This window comes from Akebia trifoliata, chromosome 2 (assembly GCF_017979445.1).
Source record: "Akebia trifoliata isolate Shusen 1 chromosome 2, ASM1797944v1, whole genome shotgun sequence".
Lineage (NCBI taxonomy): Eukaryota > Viridiplantae > Streptophyta > Magnoliopsida > Ranunculales > Lardizabalaceae > Akebia > Akebia trifoliata.
This window is the reverse complement of record NC_141376.1, coordinates 24,516,797-24,533,727: the sequence shown is the minus strand read 5'-3', so window position 1 is coordinate 24,533,727 and position 16,931 is coordinate 24,516,797. Positions and strand designations below refer to the sequence as shown.

The 16,931-nt window shown below is 34.2% G+C and overlaps 1 protein-coding gene across 5 annotated transcripts; it reads left to right on the top strand.

Annotated features, from left to right (window-relative positions):
• The first annotated feature begins 1,602 nt into the window (after positions 1 to 1,602).
• On the top strand, positions 1,603 to 15,174 carry LOC147409954 (cold-responsive protein kinase 1-like). 5 transcript variants are annotated; one of them, XM_086432138.1, is made up of 9 exons: positions 1,603 to 1,822; positions 1,934 to 2,310; positions 11,057 to 11,457; positions 11,835 to 11,960; positions 12,780 to 12,907; positions 13,052 to 13,265; positions 13,730 to 13,961; positions 14,097 to 14,184; positions 14,722 to 15,174. In XM_086432138.1, exons 2-9 carry the CDS (start codon positions 1,940 to 1,942, stop codon positions 15,031 to 15,033), a joined length of 1,872 nt encoding a protein of 623 aa, XP_086288264.1. In that variant the 5' UTR covers positions 1,603 to 1,822; positions 1,934 to 1,939; the 3' UTR covers positions 15,034 to 15,174. The 5 variants fall into 5 exon arrangements, with proteins under 5 accessions (XP_086288264.1, XP_086288265.1, XP_086288262.1 ...); XM_086432134.1 differs by having other exon boundaries at positions 1,607 to 1,822; positions 14,097 to 14,247; XM_086432139.1 differs by lacking the exon at positions 11,835 to 11,960 and having other exon boundaries at positions 1,606 to 1,822; positions 14,097 to 14,247.
• The last annotated feature ends 1,757 nt before the right edge of the window (positions 15,175 to 16,931 follow it).

Genomic DNA, 16,931 nt, shown 5'->3' with positions numbered 1-16,931 from the left:
GAGTACATTACCTGGTCAGTATTAGGGCTATACCCCTTAGTGGTGTCGATTTATCCAAGAGTATTATAAATGTTGTATTGAGCGTTAAGACTTTTGTTAGAGTGAGGAATGTTTGTATAATCCTGTAATTTGTTTATCTTTCCACACTCTGATCTATCGTACGTTATTAGATGTATATAGTCTTCCGCTCATATTATATTTTATTTGTATATATGCAGGATAATGTATGTCATTTATCAGGTGCAGGTTGAACGGCTTGGAATGCTAACACAAATAGAGGTGACCATATCAAAATTTCGAGACGCCACCTTGTGCTTTGAGATCTGACATGGGACTTTGTGTTAGCGTTTGACGGGGCGTCACATTTTGTGTTGAGAGACCGATCAAATTTAGGTGTCTACAATTATAATCGAGTTCAACGATTTTAATATTATTTAGTACCAAACTTGATGATAATTAAAAAAAACATCAAGTTCAATAATATTATTTAGTATTTACTCGACGCTGTAACCGATTTTTGTTCAGTTCTGTAGTTTTGAATCCAACACAATTTTTCATCAAAATGACAAACAAAACAAAATGAATGAGCCATAACCCTTTATAAACCATTTATTTACTTGAATTTTGGCTTAGATCTATTATATTCATAGAAAACAAGTAAAAAAGAATGTTAAAAACTCACCTCTTATGTCGATTTTATCGTAGAGTAGATTGGGAAGAAGAACTTGAGGGAATAAGAGTTAAGATCGATCTATTAAAGGAGTTTATGAGGCTTCATATCATCAAGAACCAATGAAAAGGTAGTTCTGACATTTCACATGTCAAAAATGGTAAAAATGGTCTTCAAGGACCATTTAGAAAGAAAAAGTTTACTAAATGTCATGTTCAGCTAAGTCGAAAAACTTAGGGACTATTTAAAAAGGAATCCCTCCGCAAGCGTCCTCTAAGTAATTTTTTCAATAAAAAAGGGGAAAAAAAACAGTATTGTCATTTTTAAATCATGAATTGGCTCAATGCTAAAATTGGCCTTATGAGTTTACTCATACGTGTTCGAAATTGGGTGCGCTCCTAACTTACACTAATTCTATCCCAATATAAACGAAAAAAGAGTTTACTCATACCTGTGCCCTCCTAACATATACTAATCCTATCCCAATAATATATATGGATCAGGATCCGTATACACATATATCTACTCATATATCTACGACGTGTTTTATCCAATGTGGGCTAAAAGTTTTGGATTAAACTGATTTTTGGTGAGGATGATCTTTATGATGAAGAGATCATTCTCACCAAAAATCAGCTCAATCCAAAATTTGTAACCTCTTCAAAAGTGATTTACAAAAAATGGACGGTTCACAATTCTCCAACTCATAAATATGGGGTTAGAAATTTTAGAATTAACTAATTTTTTTTTTGTGATGATGATCCCTTAGTCATAGAGATCAAAAATCAATTCAATCTACTACTTTTAGCGCACATAGGATAAGACACGTCATAGGTATCTATGTGCATAGTTTTAAGAAGGTTTGAACGTGCTGACATCATGGATTAGGTGGCGGAGGAACTCTCTCCACGACCAAGCAGACGAGACAAAATGTCTAAAAATGATTAAGGTTGGATTCCAATTCCATCATTCCTGACTTGTATATAATACTAATTTCTCGAGAATGATAGAATTCCATCTAATTAAGTCATTTTGATGTTTTCCTCCTCTTTCTCATCTTTCTTTGAGTTTCAACCTAAGTGGGGATCAAAATCTCGCTAATGTTGGAATTAGAATTTCTCTAGACGGTTTAATTCTATCCAACTAATTCAGGTCATTTATCTTTCCATTCTTCGAATATCTATCAATCTTACCTTATTTTATTATTATCTAACATGTCATCAAAATCTTCTTAAAAAGATCTCTTCTTTGCATTATCGACAGTTCGCTATGGATCTTTTCTTGGCAATTTCGTCGATCATCACTATTGTTTTGCTATTTGATCGAGTGGTGATTTCTGATCCCCAAATTAATCTGTTAAACAAAGGATGCAGCCAATATAATGCTACGGACCCATCGTTGTTCTTGAGCAATCTAAATGCGACTTTTTCTGATTTAAGAACACAACTCAACAACAATACTAACCACTTTGCCACTGCTCAGCGTCCTAGGGCATCCGATCCTGTATATGCCATGGTCCAGTGCAGGAACTACCTCTCAAACACCGACTGTGTAGCTTGCTTTGCTGCGGCGGAGTTTCTAATTCGTAACTGTTCGGCGGCTAATGGTGCTCGGGTTATCTATGATGGCTGTTTTTTAAGGTACTTGCGTGGCTCATGATGATGGGCCAACTAGACCCACCATCATATATATGTGATTTATACTTTTAAAACTCGACAATTCATAACTAATGTCCATTGCTTTGAGTTCAAATCGACAACTTGGGAATCTTGTTTTCGATTCGGTGCATTTTCAGATCGACTCGACTTCTTTTCAATTGACTCATTTAAAATGATTGAGTTGACTTAATGAGTTAGTTACATTAAGTTTTGTGATTCACCTCAAAATCAAATTGATTCAAGTCAACTCAGCTGAATTAATTTGTGTCAATTCTACAACTTTTAAACTATGAAACGATGGATTGTCGTATGTATGTCTGAAGTTTACTAGGAGGGGCAATAGGTCTTGTCTTGTTGACTTAAGTTAAAAAACTTTACCCAAACTAATCCCACCCATTTAATATAATCGTGTAAGAACCTAATTACCTGTTTATTAAATAGGCAACGTGGTTGTAACCTAACATCTTGGGTGGGTAGTGTCTTGGTTAGGCATATATGCATAATTTATGAAAATTATAATATGCTTAATATATTTATAAATTTTTAATTAAATAAGATTTGATTAGATTAGATTGTATGCAAGACGATATGATTATAACTTATTTAATCTATGTTTTATACTTTAAATAAATTAAATATTGTCAAGTTGCACGCGAGTCAATACGACATTAATGACACCATAATTAATTGGATAAACTGGCCCCCTAACTTGGATATGACCTGGTTAATAAACGAGTTAAACAGGTTTACATGTTACAACCTAAACATGATTAGGCTCAATGCAAACCCATTTTCAAGTCTTGTTCGTAGGTCATGCTAAGAACTACCATCTCTGGAGTTCAATATCTAGCCATTGATCATCATAAACTCCTACACCCACCTAAAAAGTTTAGGTTTATAACTCTACCCATCTAAACTCTAGACCCATTACCTCCCATTGATGGTCTGCCAAGGTTTTAGAAATTGTCGAAGATTGAGATGACTTGTTTGAATCCTCCCGATATCATTCATGAACCAGTGGAATATTCAATGTGAATTGTCCTTCACATTGACTCATGTAAGATCCAATATTATGACTTGTCCGATATTTTGAAAATATTGATTGAGTCAGTCAGGGTTTTATATTTTAGATAAAAAAATAATTAATTCTTATTTATTTAAATATTTATTATTGAATGTGATTAAATATCAACTAATCCTTTTTATTAATTTATAAAAGGAAAAAAAAAAACCTATACTTTTCCCATGCTTATTGGCACGGGCATCCTCAAATGATTAAAGAGGTAGAGGAGGAAAGGCGATCAAGTTGGAGAAGTGTTATTGATATAAGGGATAATCTCATGAAAGTGTAGAAAAAGAAATGTAATAAAGTAAAATTATCATTAAGATGGGTGTAAGATTGAATCCAAATCCCTCTTTGGGTATGGGGGATAAACATTGTGAGACAATCATCCTATTTTATTATATAGATTTATAATTATTCAAATATAAGTATCAATAAAAAAAATTATAAATTGAGTTAAAGCATTTAGTCCGATCTGATAATAATACGATTAAATCTAGTTTGACATAAAAAATATAAGATAATTAAACTCATAGGCAATACAGAATAAGCCCTAGTGTTCATTAATCTACCACAATGTATTGGTAGGTCATTAGGTTGGGTCCTTATATATTGTTGGACCAACCTAATCTATTAGGTTTGTTCTGAACCCCTAGCAATTTGTGAGGGTCGTTATATATGTACCCATTTAATGATAAGATAATTCAATGACGCCATTCATTTGATTGATGAATCCAGCCAACAAAAAAATTATTATATAAATTAAATAAAAACTAAAATATTAGAGTGTCGTTATTCAATCCACGTCATGTATACTTATTAGACTAATATAATCCACAATTATTTTTCAATTTTATATTGTTGGTCCAATTGTCATATATGAATGATTAGCAAATTTTTTAATTGAGCTGAATGATTCCCTCATATTCTTTATGAATTCTTCCCAAATGATTAGCAAAAATTTTAATTGAGCTGAATGATTCCATCATATTATTGTTTATGAATCGAAAATTTTCAAGTGGAGAATGGGCCAAAAAATGTCCATCTTTTGTGTTTTTTTTATACTTGAAAATAATGAAGGTATAACTAAAAAACATCATCATTTTGTGTAATGATCAATAGTGTTTTAAATTGATCATCTACCATTTAAAAAGAAAATAAATCGATTTTTTCAACAATGTGCTTCTCTTATTTGTATTAAGAATTCATCGAGATGATTGACTTCTATTTAATTCAAGTCTTTTATGTTTTGCTCCATTTTATATCTTTCCATCTACTTCATCTTTCTTTCAATTTTAATCTAATCTTCAGTCAAAATCTCTAAAGATTGTTTATGGTCATCAATCATGAGTGTTGTCAAATGATGGTTGGGGGTGATATCGGATTTCATCAAAACCAATCCCTAACTTTATAATTAGAATCTCTCTCAAATTCAGCTCATTTCTCCTTCCATTCTTTAAATTCGGATTTTTTTTTGAATTCTGATGTAATCTGTGTAATATGGAGGACGTGAGCGTACACGTACATTGGGTGAGTTGATTCCAATTCTCACCTAAATCGAGAATATATCGGATTGATCACGTCACATGTGGAAATTTAATTTATTACACAGGACGTATAATATGACTTAGAATGTCTAAAAACCTCTCTTTTTCGCCTTCTCTACAGTTTCATTATGGGTCTTTTCTTAGCAATTTTGTCCATCTTCATTATTGTTTCACTCTTTGATCGAGTGGTGGTCTCCGATCCCGAAATTAATATCTTAGACAAAGGATGCAGCCAATACAACGCTGCAAATCCATCTGTGTTCTTTACCAACCTAAATGCAACGTTTTCAGATCTAAGAACACAGCTCAACAACAACTCTAACCGCTTTGCCACCGCTCAACATCCTCCTGCCTTCGCCATGGTCCAGTGCAGAAACTACCTCTCCAACGCCGACTGCCTAGCTTGCTTTGCTGCAGCCGTGTCTCAAATTCATAATTGTTCAGTGGCTAATGGTGCTCGAGTTATTTATGACGGCTGCTTCTTAAGGTACAAGCATGGCCAATGTTTAAAATATCGTATTGATTGAATGTTTTGGTTGAAGAAAAAATCGACATTCGACACAAATAAAACACATACCCAATTTATTTCCGAAACATTCAATGTTTCAGAGTGAATGTCTCGTATCGGTCATGGAGTGGGCCACGGTGGTTTGTGGTTATGTGTGGTCGATGTGGATTCTCCTTATTAGAGTTCAGTTGTGTGGTCGAAGTGGGTTCTACTCCTTATTAGAGTTCAGTCTCTGACTGCAATTACTCGGGGACCACACACAATCATGCCCCATCCATCATAGGTTTTCTTAGCCATAGTTTTAAAACTCTGGCGAACTCGACTACTCATTGAGTTGATTCAAGTTGAAAACTCTAGAGTCAACTCAAAAAAGTCAATTTTAATATTTAATAACATGAAACACCCTTCTCTTCAAGCCAAATATCTTGATTCTTTTCTCCCTAAAGTAAGAAATATTCTTCATCCTACTCTCTTTTCCTGCATTCCTTAGGAACAATATAGGGATTTTAGGGGACTTTCTTGTAGAGTCTGAAGTCATGAATTGAAGATGAGGTTGAATAAATTTTAGAGATTGAAAACGGTCAACTTTACAAGAGAAAATATCAAAGTTTATTTTACTTTATTTTTTTTTTTTTATGAGGTTTAAAGTGAATAGGATGAAGAGCTTGAAGATATATGACAAATTTTGGAGAGATGAATCAAGGGCTTTTGGGAAAAAATCAAGGGTTTTTTTACTTGAGTTCCTTATCTTCAATGCATTTTTAGGTGATTCTGCCAAGTTTCTTACTCGAATTAGCAAAGCTTCTGAGTTGACTTGATAAATTGGGTCTAACAAGTATCACTACATAAAAACTGAAAATTTTTACAAGAAAAATTGAAGGGCCAAAACCCACATAATTTAGTAACCGAATTTTGTCAGTCCATGGTCGTTGAAAATTTTTATGTTCCCCGTTTCGACGGCTTAAAGCCATCATATTTCTCCCATCCTCCAGTAATTTGACAATTTCGATCTGTCGAAAATAAAAATTTGACAATGAAAAATTTGATGCCTTGGTCCATCAAATATAGGTCTTTCCACGTTATTTATTGTGATCAACTCACCTCAAAATCCTACTGTCTAGTCAAATCGGCTGAGTATCGACTTTGATAAATTTTTGAGGAGCTCATAAGGAGAGAGACAAGGCAATGAGTGTTCAATGTGGGACTAAACTCAACATGCCCCGTACATGTAGGCTGGATTGGGCAAAAGCACGTGTAAATACGTGAGCATCGAAACCTTTAGGTAGGTTTAAGTTCATCTACACAAGTTTAGAATTCGCCACCATTCAATTAAAGTGTGAATAGACACTATAAAAAGATTTTGAAATCTATTTTTTTCTTTAGTTTGTACTGACTCACATATCCAAAAGATAATGAAAAATTATCTACCTAGAAATCTACGGTAAGGAGATTCGATTGAGGGACAAGAAAAGTGTTAGACACTTTGTCCCTCCCATCCTAAGATAATTACCAATATATGACCATGGGTGAAGATTAGAAAAACAATTTGGATTTTGAAAAATAAAGAAAATTATAGAGAAAACTTGAGAAAAATTAATTATAATCTAGTTCTAGAAATGAACAAATTAGGACAATGAGAAAGCTAAAGAAAAAAAGATGTTTGTGGGAATTTTTTATGAGCCTAAAATTTTAGTGGAAATCCACATGAATTTCACTTTCTTGGATCTCAAAGCTTTTTTTAAAGGTTATGTGTTCACTTGGGAGCACCTCTTTGTTAGTTTACTCTTTAAGAGGTGTTCATGAGTTGGACGGCCACCATGGAAAGACTATGAACCTTATGCATGAGACGTGTCCTCTTTGATACTATTTTTTGTTAGTTTAGAGAGTTAGGTGCAGATCTAGATAGATCCACATTTTTTACCCTTAGTTACTTTAGAAAAAATATAGTAATGTGTGTGCACATAATGTATGCATGTAATAGATTTAGAAAGAGAAGATTACCTCCCATGAAAATTACTCTCTAACTCTTAAGCCATTAGGAAAGAAAATGAAAATCTATATTCTATGAATTTAAACTTGCAAGGAAAGTAAATAACAACTAATCTAAGAATTTAAAGCTTGTAAGAAAAATAAATAGCAACTAATCTAGGAATTTAAAGCTTGCAAGACAAATAAATAACAAATATTCTAATACTCTTAAGAGTTTATTGCGGGCTTATAGGAAGAGATTACCTCTAGGAGGTTTTACTCTTTACCTTTAAACCTCACTAAAGAAAATGAAGATATACATTATTACACGCAAAGAAAACACGAAATAAACTAGCTTAATATAAAGAGGGGAATAGGTAGAAGAGGGAGATTTAGAAAGGATTACATATAAAACATTAGAAAGTTACAACCACACTCCACCTTGGCCAATTTTTTTTTTTTATTCTTCTTCTTGATTAGAGCTTCTTGTGTGTTTTAGAAGGATTTAGATAGAGTTTAGATAGGCTAGAAGGCTTTGAAGAGAGATTTGGCAAAATTTTGGATGACTTGAACTTTTTTTTTTTCATTTGCCTTAGATAAATGTCTTATTTATAGTATTTTGGGAGATCCTTGGGGATAAATTTATCCTAAATCATATGATTTCTAATATTTTCAATGAAATCTCTAGAGAAAACTTAAATTACATCTCCTCTCCTTGAATTTGATGGTCTTTCACTCACCTATAGGTCTCACCAATCATGATGATTAAGAAATATGATTGTAAAAGGTCATAGTTTCTAGAGAATTTTTTGAGGAGGGTAGAAAAGTCCTAGGTCATTGGCTTTGGGTCAAATCATAGAAAATTAGGCTAGATGTTATATAAATATGAATTGAGATTTTAGATATTAAATTCATCTAGCCCAATGAATTCTCTAACAACCTAGGGTCAATCTAGTTTTTACTTACAAGTTCTAGAGAAATCTATAGGTTGGGCAAAGTTGTCAAAATCTCTTGAACTTGGTCAATTTATATTGAATTTTCTAAGATTGAGAATAAACTTAGGGGGCATAAGGGTACTATATCTTAGTTTAGTTCTAACAAGGTGAGGTTAATGTAGTAATTACACTCATGTGGGATTAATTTGACCAAGAGTCTTTGTTGGAAGAAAAATAGAATTTACAAGAAAACCATGATGGTAGATTTATTAAAAAATTAAATGGAGACAAAACAATAAAATGGAGGGATTTTCTTAGGGGAAAAGTCATTAAGGAGTAGGTTAAAGGGTAATTATCCATAATCAAATTCTAGCACATATGAGTTTGTAACAGAATTGGCCTTGGGTGAACTAAAGTGTGAACAAAAATTATGCTTGGCCATAGGTCACCCTTGGACTAGGCAAAACTAACTTTCAAGCATGGGTCACCTTTTATTAGACAAAAAATAAGTTTGGCCAAGGTTGAGGTACGATTAAGCTTAAAATTAAGTTTGGCCAAGGTTGTGGTACGATCAGGCTTAAAATTAAGTTTGACCAAGGGTGAGGTACGACCAGACTTAATCTAGAATTTGAGAAATAGCCTTCAGGCTATGTGATTGCTTGAAAATAGAGTTTTTGAATCCTCTTGAAAACTATCTTGGGTCAAGCTCTTTCTCGAAAGGTTTTTGGTACTCTCGAGCTCGACTTGGGCAAAAATGGGGTGTCTACAACGTGGAGATATGAACTGGATGATGTAGAGGAGAGAAAGGCCTACTCTGATACTATAATAAATTTAGGGGTCTAACTCAAAATCAATTGACAATAAGTGGAGGGGGCATGAGCTTATAGGAGAGAGACAAGGCAATGAGTACCCGATGTAGGACTAGACTCAACAAACTCTTAAAACTATAAGTCAGTATGTGGATTTCTTGATGCGACGGGGTTTGTGCGGGGCGAGTTGTTGTGTGCTATGCATGGAGAATGGAGAATCATCGGACCACCTTCTTATACATTGTAAGTTCGCTTATGGCATTTGGACTCATTTTTTGAAATTATATGGAGTTATAATATGCTTACCACAAACAACAAAGGAGCTTTTTACTTGTTGGTCGTCGATTGGCTACTCATTTGGCGGCGCTAAGAGGCTGTTGTGGAGTATTACACCGTTCGCAATATGCTGGGGAGTGTGGTTGGAGAGAAACAAGCGCATCTTTGAAGGAAAAATGGAAGATTGTAGCAATACGATTTTATCCATTATGGGACTTATTTTCTGTTGGTCCAAAGTCTTTAAAGAATTTAGGGGAGTCTTTTTCGAGGATTTTATTTTCAATTGGGATGGGATTTGCTGTATTACTCATGAGTAATTTCTTACTGTAAGGACTTGCTAGGTTGGTCATCTCGACTGACTTGGTTTTGCTTTAATGAATGAAATGCTATTTATCAAAAAAAAAAAAAAATTCAGTATGCGAGGCTAGATGAATTTTAGATTGAGTTTATAACTTCAATCCGCATTTGGGAAGCTCTAATGGTTGGCAAAGTTTCCTCTTCTAGGATTAGTACAAGTTTAGGAATCCTTAGGAAATAGTATAATTCGAGGCATTAGTATTTTCCATTTTGAATTGGTAATGAATAAATATTTGAACCATATATGCATTCTACCATATTGGATTGATCGAGGCAAGCAATCCAGAGCTAATTATTTGATTAAATATGGGATCGGATCTCATGCATATTCTCAATCAAGAATTTGAGTTATCATTTCAAATCAAATTTCATGTTTAATATGATCCATTTACAGCCCTAGGCTGTTTATTCTACCATAATATTGGTCGTCTGTTTCTCTAATAAATCTTGAAATTTCAAACTACACTGAGAGATTGACCCCTATTGAAGACATCGTTGATTGACCATATATAGGATCAATCAATTACGTACTTCATTCATTTGATTGACGAGTCCAACAAAAATATATAATACATCAAAAAAACTAAACATAGTACACTCATAATACACAATAATAACAAATTTTAATTGAAGTTAATGGTTTGGTCACATTGTTTATAAATTAATCTGAAATCATTATCAAATTATATCTTGAAATATATGATCTACAATGCTAACATCCAAGACTTTAATGAGACATTAGCAACAATAAAAAACACACAGTTTTCATATTTCTTATAAAAAAGTAATTCTTTTATTGAAAAAAGAACAGAAAAGAAAAGAAAAGTTCTGTTGTAATCATGTAATGGTATTATTATTATTATTATTATTATTATGTTTTTAGATACCATAAAAATTTAAAAATATTATTATGAAAATGCCATTGTATAAAGAACAATAGAACCGTTTACTTTTTACACTAAAAGGATTTAAAGATTACTTTCTAGGGGCAAAAATGAAAACGCATGTTTTAAAAGGTTGCTAACATACCATTGAAGTTTTAGAGTTTACAATAATCATTGATTTGGATATTTTGGATACACCTGTCAAAGTTTCGGAGGAATCATAGATTTGAAAGTGCTCTTCTACGAGAGATTAGTGAAAATGATCAAAATACCCTCATTTAAACCCCTTCCGAGTCATCTTGGACGAATATTAAAACCATGCATTCGATCAAATTACTTAAGAAATCAGGCTTGATTGAAGATGATTTATTTCTTCTCAAGGTATGAAAGCAACAGTTTCTTTGATCAAACGACTCTGCCTGGCAACGTTGGGATTTGTGGAAACAAGACCGCACCACAGGCGAGTGCATTTAGTGTAGCTGTCGATGGATTGCTATCAGATCTTCTGATTGCAACGCCGAGGATAGGTGGATTCTTTGCAGCCACACAACGAGAAGTGGGCGATGGGAGTGGCACTATAGCATACGGTGTATCACAGTGCGCAGAATCAGTGAGCGAGAGTGGGTGCAAGGATTGCTTGACCGTTGCATACAACAATATAGGGAGTTGTCCACCCGATGCCGAAGGGAGAGCTGTTGATGCTGGATGTTTTTTAAGGTATTCGGATACTGCATTCTTCAACAGTAACCAAACAACTGATCTCACACCCTTCTTGACAAAAGGTGAGTAATATTTTACAAATATTTACTAACCAAACATTATTCTCATGGATTTTCTATTAGGATTCATTTCAAAATAATCTATTTATGATAATAAAAGATAAAATATATAAATTTTTTTTTTTTTTTTAATTTATCTTATTAAATGATAAAGTGTACGATAATAGAAACCCACAATTTTGAGGAGTCTTTGCCCTAGCAACACCTGCATAGCATGTGCTCCTTCCCGAACTATGTATAATTGAGGGCTCCATTACATAATATTACTTGCATTACCTATACAATGGAAACAACCAATGCTGCATCATAATATAATAGTTCACTTTTGAAACCTTGGTTTGTCAATGATATTAGTAGTTGATGAATTGAGATTCTGGCAGGAGGTTCAAGCAACACGAAAGCTATTATAGGAGGTGTAGTTGGAGGTTCTGCCTTTCTTTTGTTTTTGATTGCCTTTTTCATATGGTTTCAATTACTGAGAAGAAAGCCTAAGAAGACTCATAAAGGTAACAAACGACCTCCATTTATCCAATAGACCAAATCAATTTGGTATATGAATGTACCAATCCAAACTTGACTCGATCACAACCAATTGACCTACCCTCCTTTCCCTCTATAAGCCCAAATAAACATGTCAAGTTTTCTTTCCCTCTTGGGAACATAGTTTCAAAGAACCACACCCCATGCCTTGTTTGGGATGTGGGTCTTGAAACCATGTTCAATAAGGGAAGAAAACTTGACAATGTTTATTTGTGTGTGGGGAAGGGAAGGGGAGGGTGGGTCAATGAGTTGTGGTGAGGGGAAGGTCGGATTGGTTTATATTTCAATAGTAATTGATTTTTGAACTTATATATCAAATTGATAGGTTATATGATTAGTAAATTTTATGTTATATTAAATGCAAATTAAATATTTAAATTCTTAAAATTTGCTTATGTATACAAAGAGAACACCAGACTCCAAAAGAGCAATTTAGACATTGGAGGCTTGATTTTGGTGTATATTTAAGATACCTTCGCATATTTCATGTAAATAATACCAAGATTATATGAAAATCCAGGATTCTCAGCAAAATGTAGAAGCCAAATCACTGGGGTACGACTTTTACTAGACGTAACTAATCAATCAAGTTAGTAAAGTTTTTTGAACTAGTGGTCTTTGGCATATGCAGCAATAAAGGGGAATTTTGGTTTATATATTGAGGCCTGAGGGTGAGGGGGTAGGGGAGTTTATTTGGAAAAACTTTACTGGTTGCCACCCAAAAATTAGGGGGCATTTAATGGAAAAATTATATCCAAACTAGCAACAAAATTTTCATTTTTCAGGAGATATATTAGGGGCTACTGAGCTAAGGGGTCCAGTGAATTTCCCTTACAAAGATCTTACAACTGCAACCGGGAATTTTAGTGAAGAAAATAAACTCGGAGAAGGAGGATTTGGAGATGTATACAAGGTATGTATTTGATTTGAATTTTTGTTTTAGTTGGTTTTTTTTTCTATCACAATTTCATGCACACTATAGTAGGAGAACTTTTGTCTTTCATTTATGTGTTTTGGATGATTTTTAAGAGAAATTACATTGTTACTTCACATGTAGGGGGTCCTGAAAAATGGAAAAGTTGTCGCAGTTAAGAAACTTGCAATAGCCCAAACTAGCAGAGCAAAAGCAGATTTTGAGAGCGAAGTGAGGCTTATAAGCAATGTTCATCATCGAAACCTTATCCGCCTTCTCGGGTGTTGTAGCAAACGCCAAGAACTACTTCTCATTTATGAATACATGGCAAACAGTAGCCTCGACAAATTCTTATTTGGTAATAATTACCTTAATATGCTCAGACATAGTTTTCTTAAACGACGTAGTTTAATTGGAAAATAGTGTTTTATTAACAATTGAAAACATGTCTTGATGTTCATTATGAGTTTCTATTATAAGATGTGCATCTTTATTATTTCATACTTACAACTTGACACCATAATAAATCTCATTTAGAAGTCATCCTTATCCTTTTACAATGAATCTTTCCAAAAAAAACTGGTGTCTTGGGCATGGTGAGGACTGAATGAACAAATAGGGGCTTTGGTTGGCCTTAAGGTGAGAGATCTGAGGTCAGGGGAAAAGGTGCCAAACCCATGTTTCGAGTTTAAAGTATGATATTTTTTTGAGTCGAAGACATGACTTTATATACAATTGAATGCAGGAACACAAATTGTTTCATCAACCCCAAGTTTTTGTAATAAGGCTTTGATAATGATAATGGTATTTCATGCTTCACAGGTGATAGACGTGGGAACCTTAGCTGGAAACAACGGTTTGATATAATCTTGGGTACAGCCCGAGGTCTTGCCTATCTACACGAGGAATTCCATGTGTGCATTATACATAGAGACATAAAATCCAGTAATATACTGCTCGATGATGACTTCCAGCCTAGAATTGCGGATTTTGGGTTGGCAAGGCTTCTTCCAGAGGACCAGAGTCATCTAAGTACCAAATTTGCTGGAACATTGTAAGTCAAAATAAAAATATTGAAGCTATCATACCAAAGATTAAATACAAAAAACTAAAAACAAGACAGAACAGGCAATTGTTTCTATCTTCTATTTTAGTCCTCAGTTTGGAAGCTAATGTGATTGTGCAACAGGGGTTACACGGCACCGGAGTATGCAATCCATGGGCAATTATCTGCGAAGGTTGACACCTACAGCTATGGCGTGGTTGTCCTTGAAATTGTAAGTGGCCGAAAGAGTAACGACTTAAAGCTTGAACCTGTTAGTCAATACCTTCTTGAATGGGTAATTTTCCTCTTAATTCTTTTTTTCATTGTGTCAATTAAAAATATTAGAAAAGAATGTCCATGCATCACATGTAGAATTAAGAAAGAGTTTTCAGTCTTTCAATCTTTACTGTGTTGATCTAGTTTAGTCAAATTAAGATTTAGACTCCATTCTTGATGCCCAAGTCTCTTGGAAGGGCCATCAAAGAGAGTGAGAACTTTGTTGTGCCACGACCTTGTCGCACCATGAGGCACACTCATTGATTAAAATCTTGTCTTCTATCTACTTTCATAGACCACTCTCCATAGTTTTTGAAATACATTGCCACACCAACTTTTTTTTATAACATATTAGTTAATCAAGTTGACTTGGTTAAGTTTCAAGGTTCGAATTTTGTCACATTTCAAGCTGAGTATACCAAGCTCTTTATGAAGTATTTTGCCTTGAGATATACTATGTTCTTTTTCTTTTTTCTGAATCATTGTCTAATAGGCATGGAGATTATATGAGGATGACATGTTGATGGATTTGGTTGATAAAAGCCTAAACCCAAAGGAATACAGAACAGAGGAAGTGAAGAAAGTGTTAGAGATTGCTCTGTTGTGCACCCAATCCTCAGTAGTTTCAAGGCCAACAATGTCTGAAGTTGTTGTTCTTCTATTGAGCAAAGGCTTGGTAGATCTCAGGCCAACCAGGCCTACCTTCATCGACGCTACCAAGAGAGTTCGTGGTGACGCGTCCACCTCTTCCGGCTCATCAACATCCAATGCCACTGTTTCAATCAGCCAAGCCTCGGGTCGTTGACATGTAAATCCGCCAAATCATAGAGCATGGTGAATTGATAACCGTTTCGTGTATGAAAATTAAATAAAAAATAGTTATTAAAGTGAAAAGGTTAATGTATCGGATCGATACTAGCATGAATAAAATGAACTTAAGTATCTATATTTTCTTCTTGTATGTGATGGAAATCTAATACACAAACTGATTGTTGTGATGGGTGGTTTCTTGAATTTAGTTTCTGAATGATCTTCAGTAGAGTACCATACACATACCCAAATTAGACATCAGAGGGGCTTCTCTAAATTTAACTCATTCAATTCTGTTAGATATGTATTATAGTAATATTTATAGTAGAATATTTAAAGATGCGTGTTACAAAGAGTTTAGTATTGGCAGCAAAAATAATTGAAAGAATGTTGGAATGATTCGATTATATCCAAAGATTTAGCCATATAAGAGAGCTGAAAAGGTGGCATATTAATCTTGAGTCAACTATAGGTTTTGATCAGGTAAATCCTGATGTTAAATCCATCTATCCTTGTGTGGATCATGGGTTTTACAGGCTCCTCAAGCTAAAACATGAAAGCAAGTAGATGAAGTCCTTTAGTTAAAGCATAAACAAGTTGAGTCACTATGGGAACAAACACAATTCGGAGTGAACCTTGGGTCACTCTTTCCCATAGAAACGGATAATCAACTTCTACGTGTTTTGTTTTAGCATGGAGAATGGGTTGGGATGCAATATCGGTTGTACTCATTGTGCCACATGATTACATTTGATCCATGGAAAATGCCAGTCATGGAGTTATGATTGTTAGGATAGCCGGCCCAATCAACATTAGAGAAGGTTCATATAACTTTAGTTTTGGCTCAATCAAGTTTTGAAAGTTGGTTTCCTATTTCAACTTTGAGAAATAATGTTCGTATTTCCAAAAGGTACTCTATGTCCCATATAATGTAAGTGGCTTCGATGACTTCTCCCTTGATGATGACGACGATTGTTTAAAACTTGATGCGTAAGAAGAAGCATCTACTGGAAAAAGATTTTAGACATCATTTTTTAATGATATCTATAAGAAAAAAACTGATGTCTATATGAGTTGTAGATACTGAGAGGTCTCTTCAAAACGGGATTAAGTCCTCATCTACGTGGGTAATTGAGTCACTACCATTCACGGAGTTTGGGTGTGAATGGACACCAGAAATGGGATTTTGAAATTCTATGTTTTGATTTGTAGCGACTCATATATCCAAAGGATAAGGGGAAGGTCTACCTAATTAAAGAACTAGGTAAGGAGGTTTGGTTGAGGGACAAGGAAGGTGTTAGTTACCTTGTCCCAACAATCAAGTGATGGTTACCATATATTGGCCAAGGGTGAAGTATTAAACTGGTTTTTGATGTTTTGAAGATAGAGGGGTTTATAGAGAGGTTAAAAGGTAAATCGACTATAGTTTATTTATTTATTTGTAAAATGGAGAAGTAAATATGGTGAGTAAGCTAAAACTAGAAGTGGGTGCTTGCTAGATTTTTTTGTGAGCTTGAGACTTGAGTGAAAATTTACATGGATTTCACTCTCTTAGGTCCCTAAGGAGATTCTTTTTGTTGGTTTTGTCCTTAGGAGGCATCCATGGATTGGATACCACTATAGTAGAATTAGGGCCCTTTAATGCATGAATTGTGTCCCAATGGAACTGTTTTTTGTTAGCTTAGGGAAAAAGATATGGATGTACAAAGACTCACACCTTAGCTCATAGCCTTTTAAAAATGTGGTGTGTACATGTTGTGTATGTATGAAGTTTCCAAAGGAAACTTAGTAATGGACTTATAAAGAGAAGATCACCTCATAGAGGGTTTACTATCTAGCTTTTAAGTCATGAAGATAAGAAATAAGCTACACTAGGAATCATAAATTACTTGG

Bases quoted from the DNA above. Each gene is read 5' to 3' on its own strand.
- LOC147409954 (XM_086432136.1), top strand. From the start codon at position 1,940: ATGGATCTTTTCTTGGCAATTTCGTCGATCATCACTATTGTTTTGCTA. The intron at 11,961-12,779 runs GTAACAAACGAC...TTCATTTTTCAG, and splicing joins GCCTAAGAAGACTCATAAAG to GAGATATATTAGGGGCTACT. The intron at 14,248-14,721 runs GTAATTTTCCTC...ATTGTCTAATAG, and splicing joins GTCAATACCTTCTTGAATGG to GCATGGAGATTATATGAGGA.